Raw genomic sequence first — 20,414 nt, forward strand, 5'->3', positions numbered from 1 at the left:
ACTAAAATTATTGATCACAAGAAACAGTGACATTATTCTGTTGGCATAATTTTAAGGCTAATAGCAAGGTAGCCTACTGTGTTTGTGTGTTGTTTTAATGTGGATTGTGTATTAGGAAAATTGCCCATATATGTGACAAAACTATTTTTTTTCTTGGCTTACAGAACTGTATTTGACATTTTTTCTTATGTGTGTATTTTCATTGTCCTCATGCTAAACATGAATGAATTCTAAACTAAATTCACATTATCAGTATGAATTCTAGACCCATCAGGTCTCCTTCTAGCAAGGGATGTTACTTTTACCTCTGTTACATTCTCTGCAAAACTTATTGGTAACATACTTTCAGAAAATGCCAGCCAATAAACTACACTAAAATAATTTTCTTTATAAAAGCACAGTGATCTTTGGCATCATTCACTATTTTCAAAGCCATAAAAGAACAGATAACAAATATATGACTCACAAATTATCAATTATGAAAAATAATCTGGTTCAGAAAGCTGCACTAATGTAAAAAGATGGATCACTTGTCACAAACCAATAAAGGCTATTGTTTGTGAATCCAATATTTGATTTTATCATTTATGCTGGGCAACTTAAAATGATTTTTAAACCACATTACTTTTTGAAAAAAACTGTTATAAAGGTGAATGTGGGAGTTGGGAGGAGAAAAAAACAGATGTGTAATATGTCATCCTTGAAACAATTCATATTCTTACACTGAGTCCAGCCTACAAATCCAAATTGCAAAGACCTGGTCAGCATGGATGGATGCATTAGAAAGCTATCCCATATGGTCCAAAGAATGGAAAACAACAGGAAAGTTAGTAGACTTTGAATCTATCCTTTCTTTTCATGAGCCATTCCAGGGGCTGAAAACTTGAAGTTAAGACACTTTATTATGCAGGAGAGTTTAAACTCTGTGTTTTTTAAGCTAAGCAGGGTTTGTTACAATTTTACCTGTTTTGCATTACAGAGGAAAGCACAATGAGACTACCAAATTTAGGAAACCTTCTTATGGTCTGTTTTGCAATCCTAATTTTATAATGAAGGAAGAACTACCATTTTCACCAACCAAGGAGAGCATCTATGTGAGTTCCTGGGGTCAGAAGTGTCCTACATGGTGTTATCCCTACTTGTAACAAGTAAAGGGTAGGAAGTCCTAGAAAATCAGAAATACTTTGTCCAGAAAGCCAGTGATAAATTGTACATAGATGGCCCCTTCCCACTCATAGACAACAGATTTGATCATCAGATGATACAGGGCACAGGTAAGTTTCAGTGACATAATAATGGCAAACACAGGCAGAGGGTAGCAGGGACGGTAATGCAGATTAATAGGGAGTAATCCCATGATAATGATGTGCCCAGATGGGAATCTGGTGGTGAGACTGGAAGATGGTGAAAGAAGGATGGGTTTAAGGGTAGAAAGGTCACATCCTAGAGACATTACAGCCCAATGGGCCTTTACCATAGACTTCTCCTCTCCTTACTCCTTACTAGAAATTCTGAAATCAACAGAAAAAGGGAGAGTCCAAGGGTCTAGTTATATATGCCACAACAGAGTAGGAAAAATTATGTATTAAGCCCTGGATCAAACTCTAACAGCTTGTCTGAGGTGGGGGGTCATGCATTTTGCTTAAAGTAGGGCTCATGAATGCTCTTGGATATATTCCTACTTGGACTCTGAAAAGAAGTGAAAATGAGGATTGGGAGATGGACCTAATTGAGTAACTATTCAATTATGGCAACTGCTAGCTAATGAAGACCTATTACAACTAAGTTTTTAATAGAAAACGTGCTAATTGACTAGGTTGGAGCTCAGAACAAGCATATGGCTAAGATGTTTGATTACCTAGTCTGGTTCCATGTCAGTGATCAACTATAACACTGTAAAAATGAGGGTTTCTATGACAACTATGGAGCTTGCTGACTAAGGAGTGGTGACCAATGTGAGGGATGAGTTTCTCCCAGTAATGGATGATCCATTAGTCCCCGCACTGTGTGACCTGGAGGCTCATCAGCTGAAGTATGTTTTTTCTTGTCCCTTACTCAAAACATCCATCTTGCTCTCAGCCTTGGCAAAGCTTAAATCAGATTCTTCCATGAAGAATATTGCATAGTATTTTTTAATCAGAAAGAATGTATAAAGCTCTGAATCTAATCTATTTTAAAAAGTAAAACAAGTCAACAACTCCACCTAGGTCTGAGTCTAGCATTCAGCTTCATTAGGAGTGAATATAAAAATTTCTGAAGTTTTTGGATAGGGCCAGCCTCCAAGTCAGAGACAGCCTGTATAGCAACTTTCAGGATATGGGTATTTTATCATCCATAATTTTAGACAAAAACTTTCTTTTCCAGTGTCATTCTAAACTAAAATTCAAAAGAGGTGCTAAGGCTGTAACCAAAATATTCCCCCTTATAACCTGCAACTCTGATAAGACTTCCCTCGGAAATATAATGGTTACATAGCCCTTGTATGGCTTTAACAAACCCCTATTTTCTTCTTTCTGCACCGTACAATGTGCAGTCTATTTGCACCCATTCAGGACTAAATTACAGATAAAGTTTCAGCAAATTTGTTTTCTCAAAAAAGCAGTCAGCCCTAATATCCCTTGAGTAATGAAAGACTTGTCTTTCATTCTGAACTAGAACTGGCATAATTTTCTCCAAGAAACAAACTCTACTTCCTGTGACAATGGACCTGTTCTTAAAATTCTGAATGGGATACAGCTCAATTTGCAGGTGTTCAGGTATAAAGGTAAAAGGGCATTTGACCCCCCAACTGGCAATTGTTGCTGTGGTAGGTAACTTCAGTCTCCTAGTTATATCATTCTATTAGATAAGCTGCCAGAGTTTTCAGCTCTGAATTACAGAGGTAGGCTCAAGTGAATCAATAATTTATACAGATATATCTCATTCATTCTGATGGTATAAAGATACATACTAACAGCCTGCTGCAGCCACGGAACAAAGCCAGAGAGACATTATTTAAAAAGAAAGGGAGAAAAAGAAACCCATTGATCTATGCGAGCAAAAACATTACGTAATAATGACCTAATGGCTTATTAATTTTATTTTTCAACTGTTTTAACAAATACTGTGATGAGATAAATAAGCTCTTTATGAATCTAAATAAGGTTGCTCTGGTGAATGTTAAGCTAACATTTAAAACTTTCAGATTGATTTTAAAATAGAATGATACTTTATATAACAATATAATACAAACCATTTGAAAAGATTCAGAGACCTAAGTTTACATTAACTAGCTTAACTAAACCCCTCAATATTTTATTACTGAATTTCAGTATAAAATTACTTTTTAAAAGATGAGAATCAACTACAGTTAGGGACTATACACTAAGAGTATTGTTAACATAGCCTTATGCTGTTAATTATTACCTGGGGAAAATTATATAGTGTTTTATTCACTAATACTATGACATTTTTATTAACTCATAATCCCTGTGCTAACAGTGGTGCATTAAACTAGTTATAATTAAGAGGGCAGCAAATATTAAAAATGCCTACTTTAAAATTCTTCAATCATGTTAAAGTGAATCTGAGTTCCTCTAAAGGAAAGTGGTACCAAAACCAGCGTGGTTACAATATAAATTAATAATCAACACCCTAGATGGCTTGAATAAATATTTTTGTATGTTCCTGTTGTCTTGTCCTTAAGGATGAGGGGAATCATGATCTCAAAACATGATAAAAACCTCTCCTAGCAAGTTTCTTTATAAACAGTGACTGTTTCTTGACAGATCTGAATATTTGAGGATAAGATGCATTGGAAATTGGTGCCTTGATTATTCTCTTTCAGTTCAAGGCCGGACATATGAAATGATTGTGTGCAGAGTTGGTTTAGGAAGCAAAATAAATCTGGGCAATAGATCCAATGAGAAGGAGGGTAGCAATTTGAGATAATACTCAGGTACCCAATTTTCCTCCACATAGAGACATCATCTTTTCACAAGGAAACCCCTTGGTGAACTGGGCAGAGAATTAAAGTCTGAAAGAAAAGAAAAGTACATGTAGAAGAGGAAAAGAAGAGAGAGAGAGAAAGGGAGGGAGAGCGGTAGGGAGGGAGGGAGGGAGAGAGGGATAGGGGAAGAGAGGGAGGAAAGGAGAGAGGGGGGAGGGAGGGGGAGAGAGAGAGAGAGAGAGAGAAAGACTAATTTATGCTGTGGTCTCTACCTGCCTTTCTCTTCAATACTCTGGAGCTGCCTGCTGTAGCCAGTTAACATTGCTGGCCTTCCAAGAAAATATAACTAGTCCCTTAAAAGTAGAGAGAGGAAGGAGAAATAACGGAGTGCCCCATTTCTGACAGTCAAGAGGGAGAGGAGGGAAATGTTGCCACACTGATCTCATTAAGATGACGAGAATAATGAGTGTGAATCTTATGTATGAATCTCATAGTAGATAGAGGAGGGCATAAATGTATCCCACATTCACCCTTTTATGAAGCCTGATATACTACATTTATTCTTAGCTTCATCTGATACTACTGCTGGGGGTTTCTGTTACAATATTACAGCTTTAACTTCCAGGTTTGCCGCTAAAGTCATCTGAGTCAGTCATTCAACACAGCTTTATCGAGTGTGCATGAAAACGAGGAAGATCTGTTAATGGAACTGAAATGCATCTCATGCAGAACAGCCTGAATTTATTCTCTGTCACTGGATCTGGTAATGGATTAAAAATACTGAAAAATGGCACTTTCCAGTTTACAATCTATTTTTGTTCCTAGTTCCTTAAACTTAAGAGTAAACATTCCAGTCAATTAGAAATAGAACCCAGGTATTACTAAAGGTCTCCCACATATTATTAGAAGAAGGGTCATGTATTTTTAGCGAACACCGATGAGACCTTTTTTCCTTCTGATTTATCTCCCTTTCTTAGATCCAATATAAAATATTTTCAAATAATAATTTTGAACTAAATAATTTTTTAAGGCTTACACAAATTTTGAGAGACAACATAGCTCTCAGAGACAAAAATCTCTGCTGTTGTGGTCGTGTTATTCAAGCCTAAATGATCCAAAGGCCCTTGTATTTAAGAACTTCAAAGCATTTCATATAGGTGATTTAATTTAGTTTTCTTCACTCGAGTAACTCCAGTGGCAATAAACTGGTTGCACTAAGTTTACCGCAAACTATACTTCACATAATTTATACAATGAAGTGGGTAACACCCTACAAATGCTAACAGTATCTCAAAATATGCCAAATTATTATTTCAGTACTTGCACCACTTTGTAAAGAGATAAATGTACCATCCTATTCTGCTGCCTAACTATATGTAAGAAAGAATTCTGATCTATATAATTTTAAAGGAACCTTAGGATTGGATGAAAGCAATGAAACTGGATCATCAGTTTTCCTAAATGACTCACAATACATACACTTTTTCCACTGGTATTTATTTAATCTGATGGAAATCTAGGCCACAGACAGGTTTACCTAGGTACCATTACCTCAATATGGATCAATGTAGATGTTTTAAGCTGTTAAAGCAACTCACAAAAATATATGTTTGAGAAATGGGAAATATATATATATATATATTTTTTTTTTTGGTCTTTTGTCTTTTTGCCTTTTCTAGGGCCGCACCCACAGCATATGGAGGTTCCCAAGCTAGGGATCTAATCGGAGCTGTAGCCATGGGCCTATGCCAGAGCCACGTCTGCGACCTACACCACAGCTCACAGCAACACCGGATCCTTAACCCACTGAGCAAGGCCAGGGATCAAACCCGCAACCTCATGGTTCCTAGTCGGATTCTTTAACCACTGAGCCACGACAGGAACTCCAGGAAATATATTCTTAATGAGTCGACATTTATTTTGGGGAATAAGTAATTTATATTATTTAGAGGCCAAATGACATTTCTGTGCTTCTCTAAAATGTATCTCATTTAAATAACCAGTGAACTTTTTGTGGTTCTTTATCATTATACACACGTCTCCGCAATGTTTCAGGAGCTGTCATGTGATGTGATCTCAACTAATCAAAAAGTTTATCAAAAGATAAGATATGCACTTATTATTTAAACTGCAAGAACAATACTAAGCAAAAGTGAGCACAGATTTACTATTTTGAACAGGCAATTCTAGCCCTTTCAGATGAACACATTCCTTAACAGGAAATACCAAGAATTGGGAGTCTTATTTCTATACTCTTAGAACTCTACAGGCCAAGATCAGACAATTGGTTTTCCTTGACTAGGGACAACTTGATTTATAAACTTCAGGGATATTCTCTCTCTCTTTCTCTTTCTCTCTCTTCCACCCTCCCTCCTTCTCTTCTCGAAGCTGCTGTCTTTGAAACATCTATTGCCAACATCTGGAGGAGAAGGAGAGTTAGTGTCTCAGTAAGCCCCTTTATCATATAGCACTTTAATTTCCTCTACTGTAAAATGATCCCTAAGCTCCCTTCCAACTGTAACATTCTGTGATTTCATCTGTACCTTTCAAAGCCTATATAATCTCCCCTTTGCAGGCCCCTGGCCTTTGCCATGAGGAAGGTGCTCTATCCTGAAGGTAGGATTGGGGTAGATGTGTTCCTGGCATCCTGAGCACCAAACCATGATTGCATTGAACCTACTTCCTACATGTGACATTTCATTCTACAGCTGGTACTCTATGAAGGGACAGATAGGCCTTGTGAACAGTTCTGCCATTAGTTATGACATTGCCCCAGGTGGAAATGTATTCAAAGGTGAGGAGCTGTCTTACAAAACATACTTTTACATCATCTTTGGAGGTTGTGAGTCTACTTGAAAAAATATGTAATTTTAACTACGCATCAGCTAAGAAATATAATGTGGTAGGAGGCTCATAATCTGAGAATTTAAAAAACAAAGGAAATGGTGCATACCAAGATTAGAAGAACCTAGGCTGAAAGTCTGTCTTATAAATATGAGCCTCTTGGTTGAGTCATGGTGGTGTTTTGCAATGGAAGAACCATATTCTATTTAAAACAGTTTAAACAAAACCAGAGAAGTTTTGTTTATTTGTTTTTAATACTGCTGCCTAACTGGGAAAAGTGCCCTCAGCTATCTGAACTTCCACATTTATGAATTAATTTTCTCTGAGTAGCAGCCATTACTTTACTAATGTCACTTCAAAATATAACACCTCTATTATGCAATCTCAGTATAATAATTTGTGGGTAATTAATGGACTGCTTGTAACCCTGGCAATCTCTTACTTTAAATTAAACCCAAAAAGATTTCTCTGCCTAGGGAAAATAATATTTAATTCAACAACATTTTATGACAAAATTGGATGATATTATCTTGTTTCAAATATGTAAGCATTGTTTCAAACATGTAAGCATTTTTCTTGTAATGTAACTATGTATAGAATGCTAACTATGGAAAATTCAGTAGAAATATTTAAACATAGTTAGGTGGGATACAAAACATCATATATTTACTTCTTATTGATAAATTACAATAGTAAAAGTTTTCTTATTCCTATGGGGAACTAAGTAACTAGCCAAGCAGAATAGCTGGGAGAACATACATCTTCACTGTTGTAAATGGACTTTCCTATTTCACAAGCCTTTTTTCCCTCCCTTCCAATGAAGATCTAATAGGTAATCAAGCCTAATGAAGTATGCTTTTATATCTCTGACATAATGATATTCATTTAAGAATATAAAGATTATCTAATAGTCATAAATACAGTACAATGTATGGACAAAACCCATCTAACCCTCATAACGACAGAGGTTATATTACTTAGGCCAGAATTAATGTCCACCCCACTTCTCTATTTCAGTGAAGCACAACAACGCACACTTGAAATTGATGCAAAGAAAACTCTCATATGGGTTTTCATAAGGAGGAGATTCGATTCTTCAATCTCTATGAAGCCAAACATCTTTCTTTTATTAGACTCCAGTGTAGCCAATAATTTTGGAGAGAGGTCACAAATCCTCTTTCTCCAGACAGATTATCAATGGGAATAATTTGCATTATATGCAAACCACAGAAAGTCTAATTTAGACTTTACCACCACCAGCATGACAGTAAACATAGTTAAACTCACATTAAACTTCATCTAGAACGTGCACTCTCAATGGGGATGAGATGGCACCCAAGGGGGTAAAAATTGGTTCTTGGAGAAGAACAACAACAAAAAAAATCTTATATATTACAATGATTTGTGGCCCTCTAAAGCTCAACTTCCCCTGAGAAAACCTTATTCCTTAGTATTTCATTTCTCTCATTCAATTAAATGAAAAGCTTCTCCTTAGGGGCATGAATTTTTTTTTTTTTTTTTGAGAAACACTGATTTAGAACAAAACAAAAGTGAAGTTTAGTCTTAGCAATTTTTTTTCCCATCCTTAAAATCATGGTTGCCTTTGATTTTTATCCAAATTATCTGTTTACACTTTGATATAATTTCCATCTTTTGTTGCTTCTTGGCTTTCCTCATTTTTCTCTTCATTACTTTCCTTTGAGCTAGTGGCTGATGACTGGTGTGAACACAAGAAATGGTCATTCTTTCATGTTTGCTCTGTTACTGATCTCTAATGTTTCTACTTGCTGAGTGTTGGAGCTCTATCATCACAGCAAAATAGAGGACACAATGCAGTGTCATAACTCACTGACCTACTATGGCAACAGTGACTGCTGCATCTATATTCAATCCTGACTGCAACGTTAGAATGTGGTAAAACAACGGCAAGAGAGAAGGGACAATGAAAAATTTCCTTAACAGCATTTTGGATTAGCATCTCACTTGGTAAATTAACTAATACATCATAATTCCAAGGTATGTCTTCATAATGGGTCAAGAGAGAAAAATGAGACAACAGAAAGCATCCTATTACCCACTTTTTAAATATTTACCTGATACAAAGTGTCAGAAAACAGGTGGAGAGTTCAGTTATTCTCTAGAGTATATTAATGACTGTATTTCTGTTGTACTTTATAATCTTTCAGAAGAGTGATTACTCTTAGTTTAAAAAAACTTACCAAAATAAATTTTATAATTATCTCATTCATGTAAACCTTTCCCTTTGCAAAACACTTTACATAATAATCTTCTGCAGTGGATTATGGCTTATTATTTCCTAACAATTTAAATGGAAGCCGGAGGCATGTTCCTAACAATTTAACTGGAAGTCAGAGGGTAGAAAATTCTTCATAGAACACGAACTTTGGTTTAGGAATCTGAGGAGAGACAGTAAGACATCTCTGATTTCACTATTCTACAACTTTTGATCCTTAGTCAACTTAAATGTACAGTCTGGACCATGCAATAAATTTTCAAGGGTCTCATAGAGCTTCTGAGGCTGAAACTACCTGATATGCAGCGCAGGGAGGCTGCCTGAGGTGAAATGGAACAGTAGCCATACTGCCAGATGGAGACCACAACAAGGTATTGGGGACAGTCCCACTTTCAGTGCACATACATTTAAGGTTCACGAGACGGCTAGTCCCTAGATTCAATATGGTATCACAGTTATGCTGGTGATATTTACAGTTTATGTTGGATCACAATATAGCACAATAGCACTATACTTGAGAAAAAGTGAAATATTTTTCTTTGCCTCAGATCACCCACAGAAGAAAATGTCCCCAGATTATAGCATCTTACTGCTTCCTGCTTTTTGAAGACAAAGGACCGAGAACAGAAATAATAGAAAATGTATGTGATGTGTTATATGAATTCAATTTTTCTTGCTGTAAATATAATATAAAATTTAAGAGGAATAAGCCTTTCAGAAAGTAGTAGGCTCTATGGTTTTTTTGATTATCTCCCTCCAAAGAGCAGGAGGCCCTTCTGCTGACATCTATTAAAATAAATTTAAAAAGGGCGCTGGTGCCATTTAAAGAAAGCTATGTGCTGATCTGAGGAATGGCTGCATTGGTGTATATATAAGAGCCACGAAAATAAAATAAAAGGACTATATATTGAAATAGACCTACAAACTGAACTAGACTATCATGCCTCTAGGATTAGAGAAATTTAGTCAAAATGCTTTGTTCCATTAATATCTGATTTTTGCTAAGTGTGATCAGTCCTAAAACTCAACTCACTTCTAAATTGTGGTCTTTCGGGGTGTGGGGTGGGAGAGAGGGTTTTTATGTATTTGCAAGAATTTATATGAAGTGCTTTATGAAAGGCACCACTTAGAAAATCTATTTGTTCATAGGCCAGTGCTTGGGGAAAAAAAAAAAAAAAGTTCTTTCATGGAGTTCAGATAGATTTGGGGGAAAGAATTGTATTCTTTCAGCATCAACTTAAAGTACCAGTATATTGATACGAATTGGGTACCCAATCTATTTGCTGAAAAGAAAATTGTAGTACTAGAATCTTCTAAACATCAATAGATTTTTGACTTTGTAAAAGGACTTTCAGGCAACTTTGGAGGTATATGGTCTTCTAGATCAATGAAATTATGTAGGCTTTCTTTTTTTCTTATAAATACATTCATAAAGGAAATGTTTAATGTACCTTTAAAATTTGCATAAATTAAATCAGAAGTATCCTTTAGTAGACTTAGTAAGTACTTATGTCAGAGGAAAGCATACATAAAGAGGGTGGGCAAAGGGCTTGGAAGGTTAGATTTACATAATCTTAGGAAAATTCAAGAATACAAGGTTAGGACCAGTTATAGATCATTTTGCTTTAGTACTTGTTTCTTTGGTTTTCAGGGGTCCTTCTGTTCTGCTGTTGTGGGGAAAGTAACAAAAATTAGATCTGGAACATTTCTAATTTTTCTGCTGACACTAAAAAAAAAAAAAAAAGGTAGCAACAACAACAGAAGTAGCATCTATAAAAATCATTTGAAAATTGTTATCATCATTTTGTTAGCATCATTTTGTTGGTGTGGCATTACTGATGTCTCTTACATTCTTTAAAATATCAATTTCTCTTGAAATTTAAAGTTACCTTTCATCTGTCCAGGACAATCACCCTCCATTGTTCAGTAATAAGAAGAGGCTAAGACCTGAATCTGAACTACAGGAGATATGGACATGCCTTTTTTTTCACATTAACATGTCTTAAGCATGCTCCTTTTTTAGTCCTTAAGAAAGCCACTTAAAATCTTCTTATTGTTTGTAACAACTTTTTGAAAAATCCGCATGTTGTTTACTAGCAGCAGGCTTCCTACACAGGAAGAACTTGATAAGGTAGCCTTGGGAGCCTATTTTATTCAGATCATTGTATTATATTCCCATCTCCTCGCCTCTGCAAGTTCAGTTCCTCCTCTTTTGCTTGTGCTTCCTCCATTTTTTTTTTTTTATTATCATTTGGCTACACAGAGCTGCCTCATGTCATTCTATGCATACATCATCTCTGTTTTTTCTCTTTTCCTGCATAATGGCCCAGCTTTTCTGAGGGTCGCTGTTGTCCCGGGTGTGATCCTTTACTAAAATGGGCATTGAATGAAGGTGGAGCTCAAATTATCTGGGAGCAAAGGAAAACCAGGCATTTGAAAAGGACCCAGAAAGGAACGAGTAATGAACCAGAGTGCCCTCAATGAATTGCTGTAGAGGGAATTCTCAATTCTGACACAAAAGGAATGTATGGATACCAAGGAAAACCTAAAGGGAGAATCCCAGTAGGAAGCCTGCCTTGTAGGCTGGTCAGCGCACAGGGTGGAAGCCAGCAGCCCTCCAGATGTGAACAGAAATGAACGCATTTTATGAGTAAGAGTTAAACATTCAAACATACCGTTTTGGAACACAAGGTACTTTGAGGGGTTGACATCCCTTCATAATTCATGTTCATTGTTCCTCTAAGTAAAATATGTGTCTCCCTTTAGTTATTCTGTTAGGAATTGTACTTTAAAGGCAAGAGGACATTTTTGATAATGCACATCTTAAACTTTTCATTAAACTACCAAATTTAAATTCTACCTTTTTGTGCACTCTGACATTTTTGTCTGGCATTTTCATTAATTTTGCGACATACATAAATGTAGCTGAAATGTTAACTGATCAATACTTTGTCTCTCTCATGTAGCACTAGCGCTCCGTTCCCTAAGGACCACACAGCAGAACAGAAATTAAATGTGTAAAATATCAAATGTTAATGTTAAACACAGCGGCACTTACTGTATAACGACAGAAAAGGCTAAAACAATTCCAAATGGACAGATGGTACCACAAATTATCTAGAATCCCATTTAAAGATTAAAGTTTGTCCTGTAAAATAATTCTCTGACGCACACTGAAGGGTGTCCTTTTACTGATAGCTCAGTTGTCCAATTATTTTTGTGCTCATTACAGTGAGAAATGACAGTACTGTAAAGAACGAGAAAATGTGCACTCTTTTTTTTTTTTTTTGCCATGTTGCACCCACTGACATCCACAAGAACACAAATGTCTGGTCAAGAGCCTGATGAAAATTAGACCCAATTTATGAGACATTTCCACATTGACAATAGATGATTCCAAAAGACAAGCGGCCGTGCCTTCCGCATCACATACGTCTGTGTTCACTCTTAGGCATGCAATATTCATAGTAAAATTTAAAAACCTAATTCATGGCACACAACAACAAGGACAGTCCCAGGAACACGTTTGCTTATATTTCATCCATCACCTTCCAGGCCGATTTCTGCTTCTAATATCATCAGCCCACTTTAAACCTTCTGCAGATCATCTAGGTAGCATTAAAGAAGCCAGGCAGGTCTTCCCCTGCATATCTCATGCTCTCCACTTTAACTGACACTGGGACAAAAATGATTGCTTTTCCATTTTGACTTCATTCTTGTACATTTATTTTTGGATAGTCAATTAAAAAAGAAAAATAAAACGGAATAAAAAAATATGGGCACTTCAACACTATAAAGTTTAGTGAGCTGGGCCTAAAACCAAGCAGCATAATGGTACAAATGCATGTGCTCCATGAGGCAGCTGCATTTATGAAAAAGTGGGCCAAGTGGAACCAATATTATAATAATAGACCCATGATCCATCAACAGGGAATGATGGGAACAATATGTTTGTAACAATGGGGTGCTGCCATAGCTTCTCCTAATGGAAAGCAGTTCTTTTCAATAAACTGCCCTAAAAAGGCTCTGGTTATGCAGTAAGATCTTTAAAACATTTCGTTTTTAAATACATCATTTAATATTTACAAAATGAATAAAAATCCTACAACAGTTTACCCCCCTGAATTTTGTAATGCTAAGATTACAGGGTACATATTTTAAAAGCTCTTTTAGAAAGGAAATCACATCTGTGTGGCTTTGGGCAAGGAACTTAACATTTCTGTGCCTCAGCTTCTTCCTCCTATATTAGGAAAATAAGAGTATCTACCTCATATAATGCTGTTGGGAATATTAAATTCATCGATGCATGAAAAGCTCTTTCATACTTTAGTGCCTAAAAAAATCAGTTCCTTGGCATATAAATTCATAATAAATATTTGTCGTCGTTACTATATAACAATCTTTTGTATCAAAATTTAATTTGAGGTTAAAATAGATGATTGGGAGAGGGTTATAAAATAGCTCAGAATTTAAATGGACGGTCTAGGAAAAATACTACAAAGCATTAAACTTATCTATCATCATTTACTAACTGGCTTCATTAGAGCAAACACTTTTTTTATCTGGTATCACCAAAGAAAGCTTCTCCACATAAGGAAAAATTTCAGACTGAACGATTAGATCATTCACTGTCCTACTGACTTAGAAAGTCATTTATATTGGGCACCTACAATTTATAGTGGGAGGCACTATGCAGGTGATGCTGGAATCCCAGGTGAAAAAGGCAGGGTCCCCATTCTCATGGAACTCCTAGTTCAGGTCTAGGTAAGTGAAGCCTGGCTTTGTTATTCACTATTTTAATCACATTCAATGGAAAGTAATTTAGTGCTTCTTTTAATCAATGAAACAGTTAATATTATTGTTTCTTCCCCAAAGTACTCTTAAGATAAATTCACATCACAGTTTGCAGCCTCTTTCTTTCACCATCAGTGTCCACAGTCCCTTTTCCTACTTTATTGTGGCCTCCCTCCCCTGCTTATTTGAAAGCATCTTACATTCAGCTTGTGCTTTATGGGACCGAGTCCGCTAGTAACTGACCACCAGCTATAGAGAGATATTCCTATACCTCTTCACCGGTGAATATTGACTCCCTTACAATGAAACCACTCAAGTATTATTATGTACACATAGCAAAGTTTCAGAATTTCGGTGCCTGATTTTTTTTCAATTAGAAGGAAACTGAAAAAGACTGCCATCTTGAATTCACTGAACACGAATGCCCTCTCGAAGCCAGATGAAGTTTATGAAGATTTACTCACACATTGTAATGCTACAGCATTCAAAATGAATGTTCCTGAACAAACGATATGATAATAGAGGTTTCTCTGTTTCCAATTTTACAAACAGCTGTAGGGGATGACCTTGGAAGGAGTGCATCAAAGATGGCAGCGTGACAGTTTCCTTAAAATATTACTGTGTCCACTATAAGGCCCCCTGGAACCTGGAAGTCAGGGCATAAAGTATGAAATTCAGTATCATTTTTCCCTCATTAACATCAAAGTGCCTCTGTGATGCTTAAAAATCATAATAAAGTTTGCTTAATAGTACTCCAATGTATTTATTACATGAAGGAGCTAAATAAAAGAATATTGAAAGCTGCAGTATTTTTTGCTTTTTTTTTTTTTTTTTTTTTTTTTAAACTTGATGATGACAACCGCTTTCTCTAAGGAGACAACAACATGTCTATGGGAAGCAGGCCGCCTAACTTTCTGGTAACTTACAACACAAAGGGACATACACACTCTTTGTTCCATGTGCTCAGACATTAATGAAAGTCCTATACAAGTCCTGAGAGGAGAACAGAGCTCAAAGTACTAAACAGATGTGCATACACTCATTTGAATGGTAATACTAAAATGTTGATTTGTTACTATAATTAAGGCTCTTCTTGTAAGCCCCAACAATAATGTCATATTCTGCTAAACCGGCAACTATAAGAATGCATAAGGTACCCATATCCTAACAAATCCGATCATAAAATAAAAGATTTCAAAAGAAGGACTCCACTTAAACTTCAAACTGAAATCCTGAATGAGCAAAAATAACATGAGAGCAGAAAATCCCAGCTGAAGCTCAGAGCAAAGTATTCGTTGGATTTTCTAGCTCTGCAAGTTGGTCTCGTCGGCAGTTTTTAAACAACCAAAGTAAAAAGCTACAAGATGAATACTGTCAGAGGACTATTTGGATCTATGAGAATCTCACCCATGCCTTTTTAAAACCTGGAAATCTCAGAAATAATAAAACATGTCTTAAGTAGGTCCAACTACTTCCAAACGATTCACATGTTAAAGTATTACCAAGTAGCATTCTCCTGCCCAAGATTTTCATATTTTGAAAAAATATCTACATGTTAAATACAATTAAAATGTGAATGGTCACGATTATTAATTTTTTTTTAAACACTAAGAACTTTTCTTGGCTCTGCTATTGGGATTTGGAGTTACACAAGATGTAAAATTTTACTTCTTAACAGTCACAGAGAAAATTATACATTGGCTGAGATGTCTTGAATTCCGGAAATCTCGGGGGTGGGGGGTAGGGACATATTCTTGGACTCAGACCTTGAACAATCCATCAGGTTCCTGCCCACGGCAAATCTGTCCAGTCAAGTCTCAAAATAGAAGTTTAAAATGGCCACATTGACATAACTGTTACTATAGCCACAGAAACATGCAGCTATGATTACTGAATTTAATGAATCACAATATAAGTAATATAGTATGATCATACCACAAAAGCAGCGAGGCTCCTTGGGGGTGAAGCCCAGTCAAAGCAACTATTAACGTAGTATGCAGCATTTACGAGCACCATGACACAACGCTTCATTCTGATAAAGTTTCTTAGGAGTAGCTGTAAGGAAGATGAAAATATTATTAGAAAATTTCCAACACTAAAGCCAATCAGAGATGCTACAGAATGCTTCCAGTTTAGTGTGATTTAAAATAGATTCAGAAAGTTAATAAAGTTGTAAGACTATACCAAGCAATTAGGCTCTCAAGTTAGAGGAAAAGAAGTATCTCTAGAGAAGGTGGAAACTATAAGAGCAATTTCTTAAATATATTTTCATAAACGATATTATCATGCAAGTTGGGCTATATTTGTTCAAAAGAAAAAAATCTTCAACAGATGAAAAACATCTTCTTCTTGCTACTTTCATACTAGGAACCTTTAATGTATTTAAAAATTCTTAAATCTTGTGATTTTAAAATTCTTTAAATGCCTTAATTTCAAGATATCTCAAAGTGAAGTGGATAACTTGCCATGTTTTTATTTAGGGCCTTAGAGAAAACCCCATCAACGATTGCTATCTCAGAAAACCAAATTATTTTCGCCACTTGAGTAGGAGTCTCTCTTTCTTATTATCATAGTCTCATTCTCTCTTTCTCTTCCTGTCTTCCTCTTCCATTCTCTCTCATTCCCACAATAAACTTCACCTACATGTTCTCATTACTTTATAATTTTGGAGTTATAGGAAAATGTATGGTAATCAAACACTTTAAAAAAATCTTTCACTAAAAAATGTATATATGACATTTATTACTATAAAATAAGCTACAAGGATATATTATACAACACAGGGAATATAGCAATATTTTATAATAACTATTAATGGAGTATAATCTTTAATAAAATTTTGAGTCATATATCCTACACCTGTAACTTATATAATATTGTACATCAATTATACTTCAGTAAGAAGCAGAAAATAAATTATAGACTGGGAACAAGAAAAAAAAAGGTATTAGAAAATTGATATAATTCCAATTTAAAATATAAAACTAAGGGGTAGCTATAGCTGTAAAAAAAAAATAGCCTATGCACTGAAGTCTCAAAAAATTACCTACAGCTTTGTTAATAGAATAATATGTCTACAGGTTAATATTTTGCTACTTCAAGGACACTTCAAGGCTCATCTGTTATGTTAAAGATCTAGGTATGTAAAGTTAACTGGGGTCATAGGGAAAAAAATACACATATATGTGTAAATACAGATGCATGTACCTGCATACCAGTTTAAACAAAAATTCTTTTCAGGCAAAGTAAAAAGTGTCCTTATTTACCTCCATCTTGGCTTCTGATCACCTTCCCTTAGGAGCTACTCTTTTTTGTTTTACTTTTATCTATACCGTGAAAAAAATGTAAACTGTCTTTCTGTTCAGATAGATATTATATTTGTAACTCATGCATTGTCTTTAAACAACCAAAGATCCCATGCCTTATGGTGAACTGATGGGACTAAAAACAAAAATATTTTTGATCTTCTAATAGCACAGAAAATTATTAAAGATTTTAAAACATACAAATGAATTCTGTAACTTTTAGCCTCAAATACATTTTACTTCAGCTGTGTTACTTGAAAGTAAACCGTTATAAAAGGAGTAGCTTAGTACTCTTAACTTGATAGCTAACCAAATTTAAAACTACAGGTCAAATTATGAGATATCAAGCATAATGTAAAATTCCTCCATGACACAAAAATCAGGGTTCCCAATTTTCCATTTTCTTAGCTAGAACTGCCAACAAAAGTTCACTTCTAAAAGATCATAGTCAAAATCTAATTAACAGGAAGGTTTCCCTTAAAAGATAGAGCCCCCTCTCTTGTGGATTAGAGGGATGAGCTTTAGGCTGGGCTCGCTTTACAAACACCTGCAGCATACCTGTGGGTGGTCTGTACATATATTTGAACCTCAGCTTTTGGTGTTCTCATTTACACATGCCATGGCAGTCAAATTGTATTTTATGTTCAAAATGATCACTCTTTTGCTAACGCATGAATACATATCCATTCTATGCAGCGCCTACAGTATCCCCTTTCCTTTCTGACCATCCCCATCCAACTTATTAGTTTGGTATTGTCCTTGTTTGATCTTTTAAGTAAAGGAAGGGAAGAGAGAAAAAGAAAGAGAAAAAGAAAAAGCCGTTTCACATCAGTAGATGATCAAAAATTCCATAGTTTCCTCCTCCCCCCTACCTCCAAAGTTTATTTGAATTTACTTAGATGTTTTACAGATATAATCAGGTCTTCCCAGAGGGATTAATCTTGCCTTGCTTTTTACCTGTTTAGAGAGTCTGTTTTCCTCTTCAATGTACTTCTGTTCTTTGGGTATTAATGTTCGTAAGCTGGCTTTCACCTATATATCAACATATGTGTCTGTTATGGATTAATATATTACAAATGTTTACAAGTTTTTCACGCAGTTCAATTTGCAATAATTTCTAAAGTTTCAAAGTCCTGGCTGCTGTGCTCATAAAATATAAATGTATACAGTTGCACATGCATGCGCTTCCATTTCTGACGCCGGCAGGCAGCGGCCAGAGCACAGCCACAGCGGCAGCCGCCAACTATAACAGAAAGTGTGGGTGTGCCAGGCAGTGGCAGAAGCGTATTCTCCAGGATACATCAAGGTTTAGAGAAAATGAGGAATGACAGAAATTCTCTACAAATCAGGAACAAAAGCTTTCATGAAACTGAACTCTTTAGCAGTACAAAAAAGCCAAAGTTAAGACTTACAGCATTAAAAATCACATCTATTTCAAGATAGATGACCCCCTTTGTTGGCCCTGTCAGCTGCTTGTTTTTCAAGACGTAGGCTTTCTGTTCACCATTTTGAATCTGCGGGAAAAGGACATGACAGCCGTCTGTCTCGCGGTCTCCACTGAATACACTCCCTCAGTGACCTTTGACCCCCAGCTGCTGAAACTGACAGAGAACCCAAAACAACTGTGGCAATTCTGACAAGTACCTGTTCATTACCAGGATCAAGTCTGTCAGGAAAAATTAACTATCATGGGATTCAACATGGCCGTGAATTGAGTATGTTAAAATTTTTAGTGTTCTTATTACAGACCTTGGTTGAGAAATGACAGATATAGAGCTGAGGGTTTTTTTTTTTTCCTTGAGCAAAAGCAACACAGAGCAGTGTGTCAGGTGAATAAAACTTACAGACAGCAGTGGTATAGCAACTTTGCCCAGAAAGTCAGCACTTCGATCCCGATCTTCATCATAAACTGTCACTTCAAGAACTGAATGGATATCTTTAATGTTGCTGCATAATAAATATATGTAAGAAAAAAACACTTTATCAGTGGAGAACAAGAACAAAAATGCTTTTAAAAATTTAGATAGCTCCAGCTGATTTGGTGTATATGTGTTTTATGTATACTATTTGCATATGCATGTACATAAGGTAGCTTGGTATCTAACAGAATTTCCCACAATGCACCTTTGTAGACAGCAGTGATGGTTCTATTATCTGGAACTTTGATACTATTGTAATTTTAAGCTATAATTTTTAAATAAAATATAATTTCCATCTGGATGGGCAAAGAATAAATATTGTAAAAAAATCCATAAGTGGCAGAGTTTTTAAGACTTTTTTAGACTTCTTGTTATTACAATAATTCCTATCTTCTTATTACTCCCACAAAAAACACCATCAGCTTTGATTTCAGCAAGAGTCACAGTATATGTTATATAATTTTTCTTTTTTATTCTAATAGGATATCTTTTATTTAAGCTCTCACCAAAATGCTTACTTACTTCTGCTAGGTTTACAGTAAAAGTGAACCAACACAGAGTCCGGAATGGAGAAAAAAGTGTAACATTGATAGCTATTGTACCACCCTAGGATTTAGAAATTAAGTAAGGTTCCATTATATTCCAAAGACAACATATGTTAATAAACAACTGTGCAATCTCTTCATATTTTTGTTTCTGGAAAAATAAGCCCCAATTGTTGACAGCATTTATTCTTTAATCAAACTGTTTACCAAGAAAACATGAATTAAGGGAAAACAAAAAATGAATATATTCATTACTGAAAGACTGCAACCACATGTGAGAAGAGGCTTTATCAGGGCACAATCAATTAATGGCTTTGATAATAATCAAACCTATTCATTCAATTACGCATTCCAGAGAAAAACACTCTCCACAGCCTTCTTAGGAGTGCGAGTCTCCTGACCAGGCTTTCATCTCTTATAAAAATGTGAAATTCCTTAAAGATAAATTGGTCAGATAATTAAATCTGATTAGTTACTGGCTCTTAAGCAGAGACATTATAAGAAATTAAGGAGGAGTTTAGCTGTTCCTCATATACAGAAAAATAAAACTATGTTAGAAAACTTTTAAGAAGTACTTCTGCTTGGAGAGTTTTCCTTTGTTCAGAGTTCATTGCTAAAGCCCAGCTTAAAAAAAAAAAAAAAAAAAAAAAAAACCCACGAACTTAAGAGATACTATAGTGTAACATCGGCAGCATGATCAAAAAGATTTAAAACTTCTTAAAACAAAAAGAAAAGTAACTCAAAGGATGTTTTGGTAACTAGGACTAGGACAGTACTTACTATTCTTATTGTGCTAAAATGCAACAAACCAAAACTAAAACATCT

The 20,414-nt window shown here is 35.6% G+C and overlaps 1 protein-coding gene across 13 annotated transcripts in view; it reads right to left on the reverse strand.

The window, feature by feature from the left end:
- MCTP1 (multiple C2 and transmembrane domain containing 1) overlaps positions 1 to 20,414 on the reverse strand; it is a 535,249-nt gene that overhangs the window by 146,802 nt on the left and 368,033 nt on the right. For all 13 annotated transcript variants that reach the window (XM_021084534.1, XM_021084531.1, XM_021084533.1 and 10 more), the window contains 4 exons: positions 18,970 to 19,072; positions 18,538 to 18,639; positions 18,083 to 18,157; positions 15,756 to 15,875 (listed from right to left, as the gene is read on the reverse strand). In XM_021084534.1, coding sequence (XP_020940193.1) covers positions 15,756 to 15,875; positions 18,083 to 18,157; positions 18,538 to 18,639; positions 18,970 to 19,072 — 400 coding nt within the window. The remainder of the gene's footprint in view (positions 1 to 15,755; positions 15,876 to 18,082; positions 18,158 to 18,537; positions 18,640 to 18,969; positions 19,073 to 20,414) is intronic.

Source organism: Sus scrofa, chromosome 2 (assembly GCF_000003025.6).
Source record: "Sus scrofa isolate TJ Tabasco breed Duroc chromosome 2, Sscrofa11.1, whole genome shotgun sequence".
Lineage (NCBI taxonomy): Eukaryota > Metazoa > Chordata > Mammalia > Artiodactyla > Suidae > Sus > Sus scrofa.